At 41.8% G+C, this 13,394-nt stretch overlaps 1 protein-coding gene across 1 annotated transcript; it reads left to right on the top strand.

The window, feature by feature from the left end:
• The first annotated feature begins 221 nt into the window (after positions 1-221).
• Positions 222-7,785, top strand: LOC105219107 (sodium-dependent nutrient amino acid transporter 1). The gene is made up of 11 exons (XM_011195032.3): positions 222-739; positions 2,833-2,922; positions 2,993-3,212; positions 3,311-3,581; positions 3,787-3,890; positions 3,964-4,153; positions 6,587-6,763; positions 6,848-6,947; positions 7,102-7,278; positions 7,412-7,506; positions 7,568-7,785. The coding sequence occupies exons 1-11, from the start codon at positions 526-528 to the stop codon at positions 7,742-7,744; spliced, it is 1,815 nt and encodes a 604-aa protein (XP_011193334.1). The 5' UTR covers positions 222-525; the 3' UTR covers positions 7,745-7,785.
• The last annotated feature ends 5,609 nt before the right edge of the window (positions 7,786-13,394 follow it).

Below are 13,394 nucleotides of genomic sequence, written 5' to 3' on the forward strand. Positions count from 1 at the left end.
ATAGAATTGTTTTCTATGATTTTTTTATAACTTATGACCAGTGGCACTCCAGACGCCGACATCGCCACTGCCATGACCATCAGCATAAACCTATACATACTCATTAAATTATTGAATAGGTTGATATCCGTCCGATATTTTCAAATAGAGCAGTCAATTTCGATAATTTTATTTCAGTATCACCTCATACAAGCACGAGTGACATACATACATACGTGTAATCAGAGCAATTAAACGAAAAAGACAAAGACTTGCAAAAAATTGCTCTAGTATTGTTGCTAATATAATCTTGAAATTTATGGAATTCTGCGCACATTATATCGACGTCTAAGTTGTTTTATCATTTGGTTTTGTAATAAATTCGGCCGCCTCAAGTTTTACTTTTTATTACTTTCGCGGTATCTGTCCAATGACGCACTCCGTGCAGACAGCATAAGAGTTAATGAACGCAGGCCGATTTGAAAAAACGCAACATTAGTCTAATTTAACATTCCAGTGAGCTTAGACGTAATTTAGTTATTAAAAATGGATAATGATCAAATGGAGGAAAAAAATACGCCTTCTCTCGATATTGAGAGTAAAAAAGATCGTGAAAATTGGTCTGGAAAATTGGACTTCTTAATGTCCTGTATATCAGTGTCGGTTGGCTTGGGTAATATCTGGAGGTTTCCATTCATCGCATACGAAAATGGCGGAGGGGTTTTTCTGGTACCATACATAATTGTGTTATTTCTTATAGGTAAGCGGTTAAACAACTTAGCAAATTAAAGTCGAAAAGTTTTTTGATAAATTATCTAAAAAATCAGAAAACAACATTATAATGTGCTTAACTATATGTGTATCACAAAAAACTTGTTGTTTAAGTAGAATGTTATGGAACTAGTGTCAAAACATTATAAACTCATCCTACTTTTGAAATGAGTACTTTGAGAGTAAAAAAAACTCAACCCTCCATATAAACTAACATATTAAACAGGACGTTTTAGTTCAGTATGCATAATTCTCTCGACATTGACACCACAAAAATCCACAAAACAAAATATTTAGACTTCAGACTTGTTTTTGCTTAATACTTTATCTTACTGAAACTAGATGTAAAATTTATTGTATATGTACATATATGGTATCGCACACATTTAGATTAAAAATCTGACCTCAAGGACCACTCAACCAATTAGGGATTTCCAGATTTGGATTTATCAGAGTTAGAATAAAGCTCTGAGGGGTAAAACCATTAAACTCACAAGCTCCGTCAAATATCTTGAGGTCATCCTAGATAAAAAAACTAAGCTGGAGAGAACACATTGAGTGGAGGGCTGCGAAGAGCCATTGCCTCGAAGTAGGACCTTCGACCCAGATGGTATATTGTGATTAGACCGACGGTAACATATGGTGCATTAGTTTAATGGAAAGCAATAACGAAAAAGTGCCGGATTAAACCATTGGAACAGGTTCAGAGGACCTGCTTGATAGGGTGCTGTGAAAACCACTTCAACAAAGTCTTTGGATGTTATCCTTGATATCCGGCCAATACATATCCAAGTGAAGTATGATGCAGCGCTTACTAAATCTTGATACTGAACTCGGTTTGGATTGGTCCTGTGACCGGGAAACGGAGACTGTCGGGGAAATTAAGGAAACGTTCTCCTTCCCCAGCAGAGAAGAATGGACCAACGATACAATCATAGATAGTACCAATGATGAAACCACGGATCAAAAGGTGAAACAGGAATGGGAGCAGGCTTCTTCTGTAAAAACCCACATATAGAATGCATATTAAAACTAATGGACTACAAGTCGGTATTTCAAGCTGAGAGGCGCTAGGTGGGCCTGCGCCCAATAAACAGGTCCATGAACTTTTTTGTGGATAGCCAAGCCGCAATTAAGGCTATCCGCTGCGCCAACACGAAATGTCAATGCGTCAATGGGGTAGTGTTGACACTGGGCAGACCAAAAAACTTCTCACTTTAAGCAAAAGAGAACTAAACTGTATCAGAGGGGTCATCACGAGGCACCTACCTAGGGTCTTGGTATAGTACAATCGGCAAAATGCAGGCCGTGCGCGGAAGATGACGAGACACTAGAGCATTATCTCTGCGAATGCCCAGCCTTCTGTCAGTTAAGAAGAGATACCTTCCATGGCTCTAATCTGAGAGAAATTGGGCAACTGGGATGGAAAAAACTCAGAAGTTTCGTTAAATCGACGGAGTTGTTCAGGTGATGCTTATCAGGGTACCTTCGGGGAGCACAATGGGCCTAATAATGGTCTAAGTGCCGCCGCTTGCGGTTATGCTCTCTTCGCTTCACTTTTCAACCTTATCTCTTCCATACCTGTTTTTTGTCGTCTTCTTCATTTACCTCGTTATTTAAGACATTGTCACTGCTTTGTATATTTCAGAAAACACTTCTGATAACTCCAACTGAAAATCGGTAAAACAAATTCTCTCTTTAATCCGAATTAATAAATTTCAATGGAAATTAGTTAATAGCCATGAATCCTTGCTAAAGAAAACGAAGCATAAGAAAGGATTAAATTCGTGATTTTGCAACGCATGTGTCAATTTCTAACTGTAACACAAGGGTTTTAAGAAAATATGGTACGAGTACAATAAATTAAGCTAAAATTAGTTGAGTAGTTGCTGAGGTATAATAAATTTCACACAAAAGTGCCCATTCTTTATATTGAATTTGCGAGATAAATATATAAACTAACAAATATATAGTGCTCAATTAAATACCCATTACACTATATCTAAACCAATTAGTTTTAAAAAGTATTATAAACTATTTTGAAAGTATTTATTTTTTATAAACTATTTAAATTATTAATAGGTAAACCAATGTACTACATGGAAGCACTGTTGGGCCAATTTGCCAGTAAAAGTTCTGTGAGAATGTGGTCTGCTTGTCCAATATTCACGGGTAAGGGTTTAAAAATGATAATATTCTTCATTGCGACACTCAAAAACGGGTGAATTGATGTACATTTCAGGAGTGGGTATTGGCCAATCAATAGGGACGTTTGCAGTATTGACATACTATTCGGCTTTAATAGCTGTAACTATTTATTACTTCATTGGGTCATTTCAATCGCCATTGCCATGGGCGTATTGTAAGGAAGAATGGCTAAACTGCGTCGGCTCCAGTCTCTCAAACAGTGAAAATGTTAGTTCGAGTACAAAATTACAAAGCAGCTCCGAGCTATATTTCAGGTAAATAAAAGTGATCGGTGTGTTATTAAATGTTTTATTACTTAATACATGATATGAAAATAACGAAATTTTTAGTAAATAACTGAACAAATTTATAGTAAAACTGTGTTGAGAGAATTGGAAGATATAAGTGATGGGATCGGAATTCCAAGCTGGCGACTAACATTAACTCTTTTGCTTTCATGGATAGTTACATATTTAATATTGATCAAAGGATTGCGGAGTTTGGGAAAAGTTGCATATTTTTTGGCAATATTCCCCTACGTAATCCTTATAACTCTGCTAATAAGAGCTGTGACTTTGGAAGGGGCTGTGGACGGAATTATATTTTTTCTAAAGCCCGAATGGGATAAATTGCTTAATATGAAGGTATATAAATGACTAAGTATATATAATAAGCTTTAGTACAACACAAAACATTTTTAATATTTCCTATAACAATACATTTTTTGAATAATACATGTATCTACAAAATTTTTAGTTATTTTCAAAATTAGGTTATTGATCAAAACAATTTCAAACCTCTTTACCGAATTTCAATGACCGCAAAATTATTTTTCATTAACTTGGTCAGGTGTGGAAAGAAGCAGTAGTTCAGTGTTTCTTTTCTTTGGCTGTTTGTTTCGGACCGATTGTTGCGTTTTCGTCACACAATAAGTTCCGTTACAATGTTTACAGGTGAGAGTTCATTTTGAATGGTTATAACTTGTTTATAATAAATTTGTACTTAATAAAAACTTTTTCTATTAAGAGATGCTATGATTGTTACAACATTGGACACCTTTACATCTCTTGTGGCTGGCATTACAATTTTTGGAATATTGGGAAATTTAGCACTTAACCTGAATGCACCTAATATTGGAGAGGTGGTGCGAAGTGGCACCGGTCTAGCATTTATTTCATATCCTGATGCGATTGCCAAATTCACATTTGTACCTCAGGTGAGTTTAAAATTGAAAGCAATTCGAGTACGTATTCATCAAATTCATAAATTCATTATAGTTTGATGTTTATTTATTCGGTATTGGTATTTATCAATTTTTATACTCTCGCAAGGAAGTTTCTACGAGAGTAGAGTTGTTCACATAACGGTTGGTTGTAAGTCCCAAAACTAAACGAGTTAGATATAGGGTTATATATGATCAGGGTGACGAGTTAAGTTCAAATCCGGATGTCTGTCAAGCTGTAACTTGAGTAAAAAATTGAGATATTTTAATGAAACTTGAAAGACGTATTTCTTGGCACCATAGGAAGGTTGCTTTCGAAAATGATCAAAATCGGACCACTGCCACGCCCACAAAATGGCGAAAACCGAAAACACATAAAGTGCCATAACTAAGCCATAAATAAAGCTATGGAAATAAAATTTGGTATAAAGGATCGCACTATGAAGGGGCATATTTGGATGTAATTTTTTTGGGGAGGTGGGCGTGGCCCCGTCCCCAAATAGGTTTTTTGTACATATCTCGGAAACCAATAGAGCTATATAAACCAAACTTTCTGCAGTCGTTTTTAGCCCCTTCTTAATACAGTCCAAAAATGAAAGAAATCGGATAATAACCACGCCCACCTCCCATACAAAGGTTAGGTTGAAAATTACCAAAAGTAGGTTAACTCACTAAGGAAAAACGTCAGGAACACTAAATTTCACATATATATATATATATATATTTGGCGTAGGAACCGCTTTAAGCGATTATAGCCGAATCCACCAGAGCGCGCCACTCATTCCTCCTTTTTGCTTTTTGGCGCCAACTGGAAACACCAAGTGAAGCCAGGTCACTTTGCACTTGGTCTTTCCACCGGAGTGGAGGTCGTCCTCTTCCGCGGCTTCCTCCAGCGGGTACTGCATCGAATACTTTCAGAGCTGGAGTGTTTTCTTCCATCCGTACAACATGACCTAGCCAGCGTAGCCGCTGTCTTTTTATTCGCTGAACTGTCAATGTCGTCGTATAAATCGTACAGCTCATCGTTCCATCGTCTGCGGTATTCGCCGTTGCCAATGTTTAGAGGACCATAAATCTTGCGCAAAACCTTTCTCTCGAAAACCCCAAGAGTCGTCTCATCGGATGTTGTCATCGTCCACGCTTCAGCGCCATACATCAGGACGGAAATAATGAACGACTTATAGAGTTTGATTTTGGTTCGTCGAGAGAGAACTTTACTTTTCAATTGCCTACTCAGTCCAAAGTAGCACCTGTTGGCAAGAGTGATTCTGCGTTGGATTTCAAGGCTGACATTGTTGGTGTTGTTAATGCTGGTTCCCAGATAAACGAAATTATCTACAACTTCAAAGTTATGACTGTCAACAGTGACGTGGGAGCCAAGACGCGAGTGCGCTGACTGTTTGTTTGATGACAGGAGATATTTCGTCTTGTCCTCATTCACCACCGGACCCATACGCTTCGCTTCTTTATCTAGTCTGGAAAACGCAGAACAAACGGCGCGGTTGTTGCTTCCGATGATATCAATATCATCGGCATACGCCAGGAGCTGTACACTCTTGTAGAAGATTGTACCCTCTCTATTTAGTTCTGCAGCTCGTATTATTTTTTCCAGCAATAGATTGAAGAAGTCGCACGATAGTGAGTCACCCTGTCTGAAGCCTCGTTTGGTATCGAACGGGTCGGAGAGGTCCTTCCCGATTCTAACGGAGCTTTTGGTGTTGCTCAACGTCAGCTTACATAGCCGTATTAGTTTTGCAGGGATACCAAATTCAGACATCGCGGCATAAAGGCAGCTCCTGTTCGTGCTATCGAAGGCAGCTTTAAAATCGATACATAAGAAATGATTTTTCTTAGATTTTTTTTACAAAATGGAAAATGGGCGTGGCGTCGCCCACTTATGGGTCATAAACCATATCAGACCAGAACGACCAGACGATCTGAATCGTTTACATTCCAATATATAAAGTAAGCACTAGTGATGATATCAGTGCAGAACTTTGCACAAATATATGTTTATAGTGCGGCAGCCCCATTCAAAAAATCGCCGAAATCGGACCATAGGTTTTTAAGGCCCAATATATCGAACACGAGGACCTCGTTGCTTCTAACCTAATATTGGTTTCCAACTTTCAATGGACTTTATACAATGTATATGACGAATATGTGGGTCAAATTGTGTATTATATTTCCTTCCTTACTTGTTTATTTAATGTTTTACCCACTAACGAGTTTTTTGTAATGTTTTGATACTCTAGAGACCGATTTCAAACACAAAAAAACTGGTGTTTCATTATTTTTTCTATCTCGTAATTAGGATCATCATTAAATAAATAATTATTATTGCAACTGTAATACATGAGTCACTTTAATATTTTCATACTACTGAGTTTTGATTTATTCATTAATAAATTTTTAAACACCGAAAAGCTTTTTTCGGTATTATTCTTTTTCATGCTTTTTGTTCTGGGGATCGGTACCTTAGCGGCACTACAAAGTGCTTTAATAACCATAATCTGTGACCAATTCAAATTAAAAAGGTTCTGGCTTGCTTCGCTGATATTAACGTTAATCGAATTTGGCATTAGTATCTTATACGTGACGCCGGTGAGTTGACTTTTATGATACATTTCTCATATGAAAACCCATAATTATTATTATACCTTGTGTGTGTGATTTTTAATTTATTAGGGTGGTCAATGGATTCTAAATCTTGTGGACTACTTTGCTGGAACTTATATAGTGTTCTCTCTTGCAGTTTTCGAAATACTCGGTATAACATGGTTTTACGGTATGAAATATTAAATATTTGAATATTAGTTTTTATTAGCATGTACATATGTACTATAACAAACGATTTTGCTAAATAAGTTTTCGCTTTTCAATTGCCCTCAGGGTTTAAGAATTTATTATATATGTATCATTTAACTTACACTTGAATTTAGGTCTTCGTAACTTCTGTGATGACGTAGAATTCATGACGAACCGTAAAGTGTCTATTTACTGGCGTCTATGTTGGGGTGTAATAACTCCATTACTATTGGCTGTCATTTTTATATATTCCCTTGTGGTCATGGAACCTATAACATATGCGGGGTGGTCATACCCCACTTCTGCCGAAAGTGAGTAATTTATCTGACTTATACCCTCTACATTATCTTAGCTGCATTTTTTTACATAATCAAGATTTGGTTGATTTCATATGATAGTTAATATGTATTAATATGAACTACATATGCATTCATATAATTGTAGTTGTCGGCTGGGTATTACTTTTAATTGGATTTCTTCAATTTCCCTTGTGGGGTATTTGGTACTTATATATTCACAAAGAAGCCAGCTTTAGAAGAGTAATTATGCAATTCCATATACGAACATTCACACTAACATATGAATTACTTATCATTATAGACAATAAAAAAAGCGATGTCTCCTAGTCAAAAGTGGGGCCCAGCGGATCCAAAAATACATGTAGAATGGCTCCAGCACAAGGAATATCTGAGGCGTTTACGAGAAGAAGAAATAAATGAAAAAGAATTTAGCAAGTTCAAGCAAAATATTTATTATATAATAGGCATATCGAAATGAAACGCTATAAATATAGGTTTTATCTTTTCATAAACTGTAAATATATATTCTTACTTTTTTTAATATAAAGGCTTGCCAACAACAGGAAATATTTCTTGGCCTTGCAAATTGGGAGAGTATAAAATGTTGGGACACGACCGAAGGAAGGGGTAAGTCCTTCGTTTTGCAACTTATTTATTTTTCGGAGAAGATGAGATATTTAATAGGTTGGAGACCAATGGAACTCCTATCTTAGAATATATGAACATTTAATTTTGATAAGTTTGAAGGGGTATGTTGAATATGAGTGTATCTGTCAATAAACAAATTTACCTGAACAAGAAAATATTTATCATTTAATGATGGATTTCGAAGAGTAAAAATAGTTTACATAACAAAATTCAACCCTGGGGTTCGAAATGTGTACTTTCTGTTCTGTTCTGCGACATACATATATAATTTGCTCTGCGTTAAAAAATACATGTGTTGTGGATGAATTACTTGCATGTTGAAATATATGGTACCCCAAAATTGATATGAAAATGTGCATTTTTTTAAGCTAAATCAGTGGCCAGTGCCAATGAGGTACCTGGCGGTAGGTATAACACGCTAAGGGTAGAGACCCCCGAATCCCAAAAATCAACATGGATGTCAAGAAGAGTGAAAAGCGCGCTGGAATATCAGCCCAAACGTCGGTGGGAGATGAGGCTGCTACCACCGACAGGCACGGCGATTATATAAGTTGTGTCGCCAGTGGCCACATCTCCACTGCAACGGGACAGATTGCAGTGCTCTGCCAAACCAGCTCTACAGCGCGTGGATGCCACAATCCATAAAAATTCGGACCAGGAGAGTGCTGTGAGTATGTGCACTTGGGGGGTGTAGTGCAGGTCGCCTCCGAGTGGTGCACCCAGGGTAACGCTAAATGACCTACGGTCTTCACGGCCTTACCAAACCCTCCCCCCCCTTGATTTACGACCTTAGGCACGTATTCGGACAACGAGTAGGAACACATTTTTATGAATTGGTTGAACCCTGGGCTGGTGGGTGCGGCATTCTGTCACCTGAGTATGATGTGGTGACACACATCAGAAATAGCTGGACGGGAGGTGTCGGCGGAGTCCAGCCGATTGCTGACCACAATAAGGCTGAGTTGCTTGGCGAGATCGCCAGCACTAGCAAAGGAACCTCTGCTAGACTCATGGCAGCTTCCACAGGAGCGAAAGGGCCGAAGAGAAACCGGAAAACCCCGGCTAGGAAATTGAAATCGGACCGACGTCTGGCCACCAAAATTGTGGAGCATTACGTGGGCAAGGAGGCCCGGTCGTCAGAGCATCATGCCGGCACGCTCGAATGGGCCAAGGAAGTACTGAGCGAAGGAGGCGAACAGGAGGCGTCAGGGCGGAAGGCGGCCCCAACAGTAAAGCGACAAAGATCGCAGGAGGGAGAATCCTCTCTTGGAAAAAGGCCGCGAACGGGCGCAGCTCCATCGTTTAGCGAAATCGGTAAACTAGCGGGTTCGATTGAACTCGGTGTATTCGACCGAAGTAGGGAAGATGGATGGTGGCGGCGGCCATCTCCGCCATTTTTATGACGGTGGTCAGAGGGAACCCTGGACCACCACATATGTGTGAAAGTGCCGGCTGGCACCATGGAATGCACAAATTGATATGGTGTGCCGATGAACGATCGGCAGCGCTTTATAAGGAGGCAGTCTCTCGAGTGGGTGAGGTTTGGAAGGGAGCTAAGCTGGAGGCCGTGGATAAGGCAGATCTGCCGCTACGACCTAAGGCTCGCGTATGGCTACCTGCCGAACCCTCATCCCCGGGGGAAATCGAGGAGATTATTCGGTACTGTAATCCCTCGCTGCCAACGCACGACTGAAAAGTGGTGCGGGTTGAGAAGATCGAGGAACCTTATCGGCAAGCGCTGATTCTGCTAAATGCGGAGTCTCTCGGCCCTCTAAAAGAAGCCAAGGGTGTCATGACCTATGGGTTTGAGAGAGTGGCTCTAAGGAACCTCTCTTTGGAACCCAAGGCGGATGGCCTACAACCTCCAAGTGCGGAGAAGAAGGAGGAAGCGGATGGTCAAACGACCATGGAAGTGGAGCACGCACCATTAGACCTGGCCAGCATCGGGGGCGGCTCGTCGGCTGATGAGTCTGTCTTCGGCCTGGACCGGCTATTCGTCGCGGAGCAGGACGAAATCAGCCCAAGCGCTGAACTAGCGCTCTTGGAGGAGAGTACTGAGAATGAAGTTTCTCCAGATTAACCTCTAACATGCAAAGGCGGCTTCCGCAGAACTGTTACTCCGTCTGGAACAGGACGGAGTCGATGTCGTCCTCATCCAGGAACCGTGGCTGAGCAGTAACGGCATTTCTGGATTGAGGACGAAGAGTCATAAGCTGCTAGCGGTATATGAACCAGGTAGAATCAGAGCCTGCATGCTAGTACGAAATGAACTAAAAGTGTTCCTCTTGCCTAATTACAGCAATGGAGACGTTGTGTGACGGCTAAGCTAGAGAGCGGTGAAAATGGACTTTGGCTGATATCAGCCTATATGTCTCACGAGGATGAGGTGGAACCACCCCCCCTGCTACTAAGAAAGGCCCTAGAGGAGGCGGATAAAGCCGGAATCGGGGTCATCACAGGATGTGACGCGAACGCGCGACATCAAATCTGGGGTAGCTCGGATACAAATAAAAGGGGTGAGTCACTTTTTGAATTCATTGTAGATGTAGATCTTTTTGTCTGTAATAGGGGAAACACCCCTACCTTTGTGGCTGCGGGCAGGGAGGAGGTACTTGACCTCACCCTTGCCTCTAACACGATTGGACCTATGATCTCGGGCTGGAGGGTTCTAGAGAACCACTCTTTCTCGGACCATAGATACATCGGTAGGAGACTCCGACGTGCTCTACCAGTTGCGCCGAAGCGGGAATCCCTGCTCACGACGGATGCGGTGGATGAATATGTCGGAGTCTTTAGCTCCGCGTGTAATTATGCCCTGGAGAGCTCCTGTCCAATGGTGACACCGAAAGGCAGAGGGAGACCCTTCTGGTGGACCTCGGAGCTCTCTGAAATTAGGGCATCTAGCCGAAGGCTATTTAATAAAGCTCGCAGAAGCGGGTTTGCAGGCGACTGGATATTGTATAAGAGCGGACTCGCGATTTACAAGTCCGAGATTAGGAAGGCTAAAACGTCCTCCTGGAGAGCCTTTTGTCAAAAGGTCGAAGGTTGTCGGGAATCTTCTAGGTTTAGGACCATTCTCGCAAAGAAACCCGTCCCTTTGGGGTATCTCAAGGACGGCAATGGAAGGTGGATTCTGAGCAGCGAGGAAACCCTCAATCTGCTCCTTGACGCTCACTTTCCGAGCAATCCTTCCCCTGGTGGAGCGCACCTTGGAGTGCATTCCGGGGGCTTGGAGGCAGGCGGCCAAGGATTTCAGGCCTATCAGTCGCTCCTCTTTCTTATTGAAAACTTTGGAGAGGCTAATTGATCGGTATATCAGGGGAAGGATACCAGTAGATCTTTTATCTAGCGCGCAGCACGCTTACTGTAAAGGCAGGTCAGTAGACACCGCCCTACACACTGTGGTTACTTGGATAGAAAAGTCTATTGCACACAAACACTTTGCCGTGGGAACCTTTCTTGATATCGAGGGGGCTTTCAATAATGTTCTGCCGGAAGCGGTATTTGGAGCCCTGAATAGGTTCGGGGTTGAATCCAACCTTAAGCATCTCGTTTTCAGTCTGCTCTGCGAAAGAACGATCATAGCGGACTGGGGCAGCGCGCGTGTACACCGTGCCGTTAACAGTGGAGCCCCCCAAGGAGGAGTTCTCTCCCCTCTTCTCTGGATCATGGTCGTTAACGACCTGCTAGAGAAGCTTGCAAGGAGGGGCTGCCGGGTGGTAGCCTACACTGACGACGTAGCTGTCATGGTCGAGGGGAAATTCCTAGGCACTTTGTACGAACTTTCACAAAGTTATCTTGGCGTGGTATCGAAATGGGCTGCGGAATGTGGCCTTTCAGTAAATCCAAATAAAACTGAAATGGTTCTGTTCACAACACGGTACAAAATACCGGAACCGCCCTTGCCATCGATGGGTGGAACTTGTCTCCGTCCAGCGGATAGAGTCAAGTACCTGGGGCTCATCCTGGATAGAAAGCTCTTATGGAAAGCTAATATAGAGGGGAGAGCTAAGAAGGCCTCGGTTGCCTTATATTGCTGCAGAGGCGCCATCGGAAAAAGATGGGGTCTCTCACCTAAGGTGGTTCTTTGGCTATATGAAACTATAGTCAAAACAATTATGTTCTATGGGATACTCGTGTGGTGGAAGTCTTTGGACAAGACTTCACTAGTCAAAAGACTAGTAAGTGTTCAACGAGCGGCTCTCGTAAGTATGAGTGGCGCGCTCCGTACGACACCAACCTTGGCACTTATTCCCTCAAGGGACGTTTTGGCGGGAAGGAGTCGCTGGAGGCGAGGCGAGGATGGGTCGAAGTTGGCGGGGGAGTTCACTGTCGTGAGCTCCGCATCAACCTTAGTTTCAGGTTTTCCGATTACTGCAGCGTTTTTCAAGCGGAAGTGGCTGCTATTAAAGCAGCGACGGACATATTGCTTCGAAGTGCAACAACCTTTAGGGAGGTGGTGATCCACTCGGATAGTAGAGCGGCGATACTAGCTCTGAGTTCAGTGAACATGCGCTCAGGGTTGGTTAAGGAATGTCTATCCTCACTATGAGTGGCATCGTTATACTTTTCAATCGGACTAGTCTGGGTTCCTGGCCACTGCGGAATCGCGGGGAATTGTAAGGCTGGTGAGCTTGCAAGGTCAGGGACGACGGACTCACTATTGGAAGCATGGAATCATGTAGGAGCACCATTGTCCTACTGCGGTCTGCTATTGGACAGATGGGCTTCGGCTGAGCTGGGTAGGCGCTGGTCAGCTGCCAACACATGCTTAGTCGCAAGATCCTTCTGGCCTAAGGTTAACCGCGGTAGGTCTGCTGAACTTTTCGCCCTAAGTAAACCTCACCTCTCCTTAGACGTAGGGGTTCTTACTGGCTATTGCCCCATTGGGATCCACGGTGTAAGGTGAAATTCAGAATTAATTGAAATCAAAAAATAAAATTTGAAAACAATGATGTGAAAAATATGTAATATGTATGTATGTAATAATATGTAATATGAAATAATTATATTGGACAATAATATTTTAAGATTGCTTGGATCATTTTTCCTGCCTGTTATTCATAATTACATTTTGCTTGAATTTATTTGTATCAGCTGATGAATGTAAACATAGTACAATATACTACATGTGTATCACTATGCTGGTATATGATTTCTTGAGCTTTTATTGTAGTATACATCGTAGTACAGAAACCATATGTCTGTCTTAGGCATAACTGGTGCACTACTTCTGACGCAGCATTTTCCAATCGCTTCGAAAAGAACATTGCTGGAAAGAGGCAACGTTCGAAAGAAAGCAAAGCTAAGGCACCAGCGAAGGAGGAAGTGCAAGGACGTGGCTGAGGAGCCAAAAGTCAAGCACGTGAACGAAATACCGACAACGTCCAGAGCAGCGGCTGCGGCAAATGAGGTAGCAGAACGACATTTGATCCTTGCTCTCATTGACCGCAGTAACCCGTTGGGACAAATGACACAGC

The sequence above is a fragment of the Zeugodacus cucurbitae genome, chromosome 5 (assembly GCF_028554725.1).
Source record: "Zeugodacus cucurbitae isolate PBARC_wt_2022May chromosome 5, idZeuCucr1.2, whole genome shotgun sequence".
Classification (NCBI taxonomy): domain Eukaryota; kingdom Metazoa; phylum Arthropoda; class Insecta; order Diptera; family Tephritidae; genus Zeugodacus; species Zeugodacus cucurbitae.

Bases quoted from the DNA above. Each gene is read 5' to 3' on its own strand.
- LOC105219107 (XM_011195032.3), top strand. From the start codon at position 526: ATGGATAATGATCAAATGGAGGAAAAAAATACGCCTTCTCTCGATATT. The intron at 2,923-2,992 runs GTAAGGGTTTAA...TGTACATTTCAG, and splicing joins TGCTTGTCCAATATTCACGG to GAGTGGGTATTGGCCAATCA. The intron at 7,507-7,567 runs GTAATTATGCAA...TTATCATTATAG, and splicing joins AAGAAGCCAGCTTTAGAAGA to ACAATAAAAAAAGCGATGTC.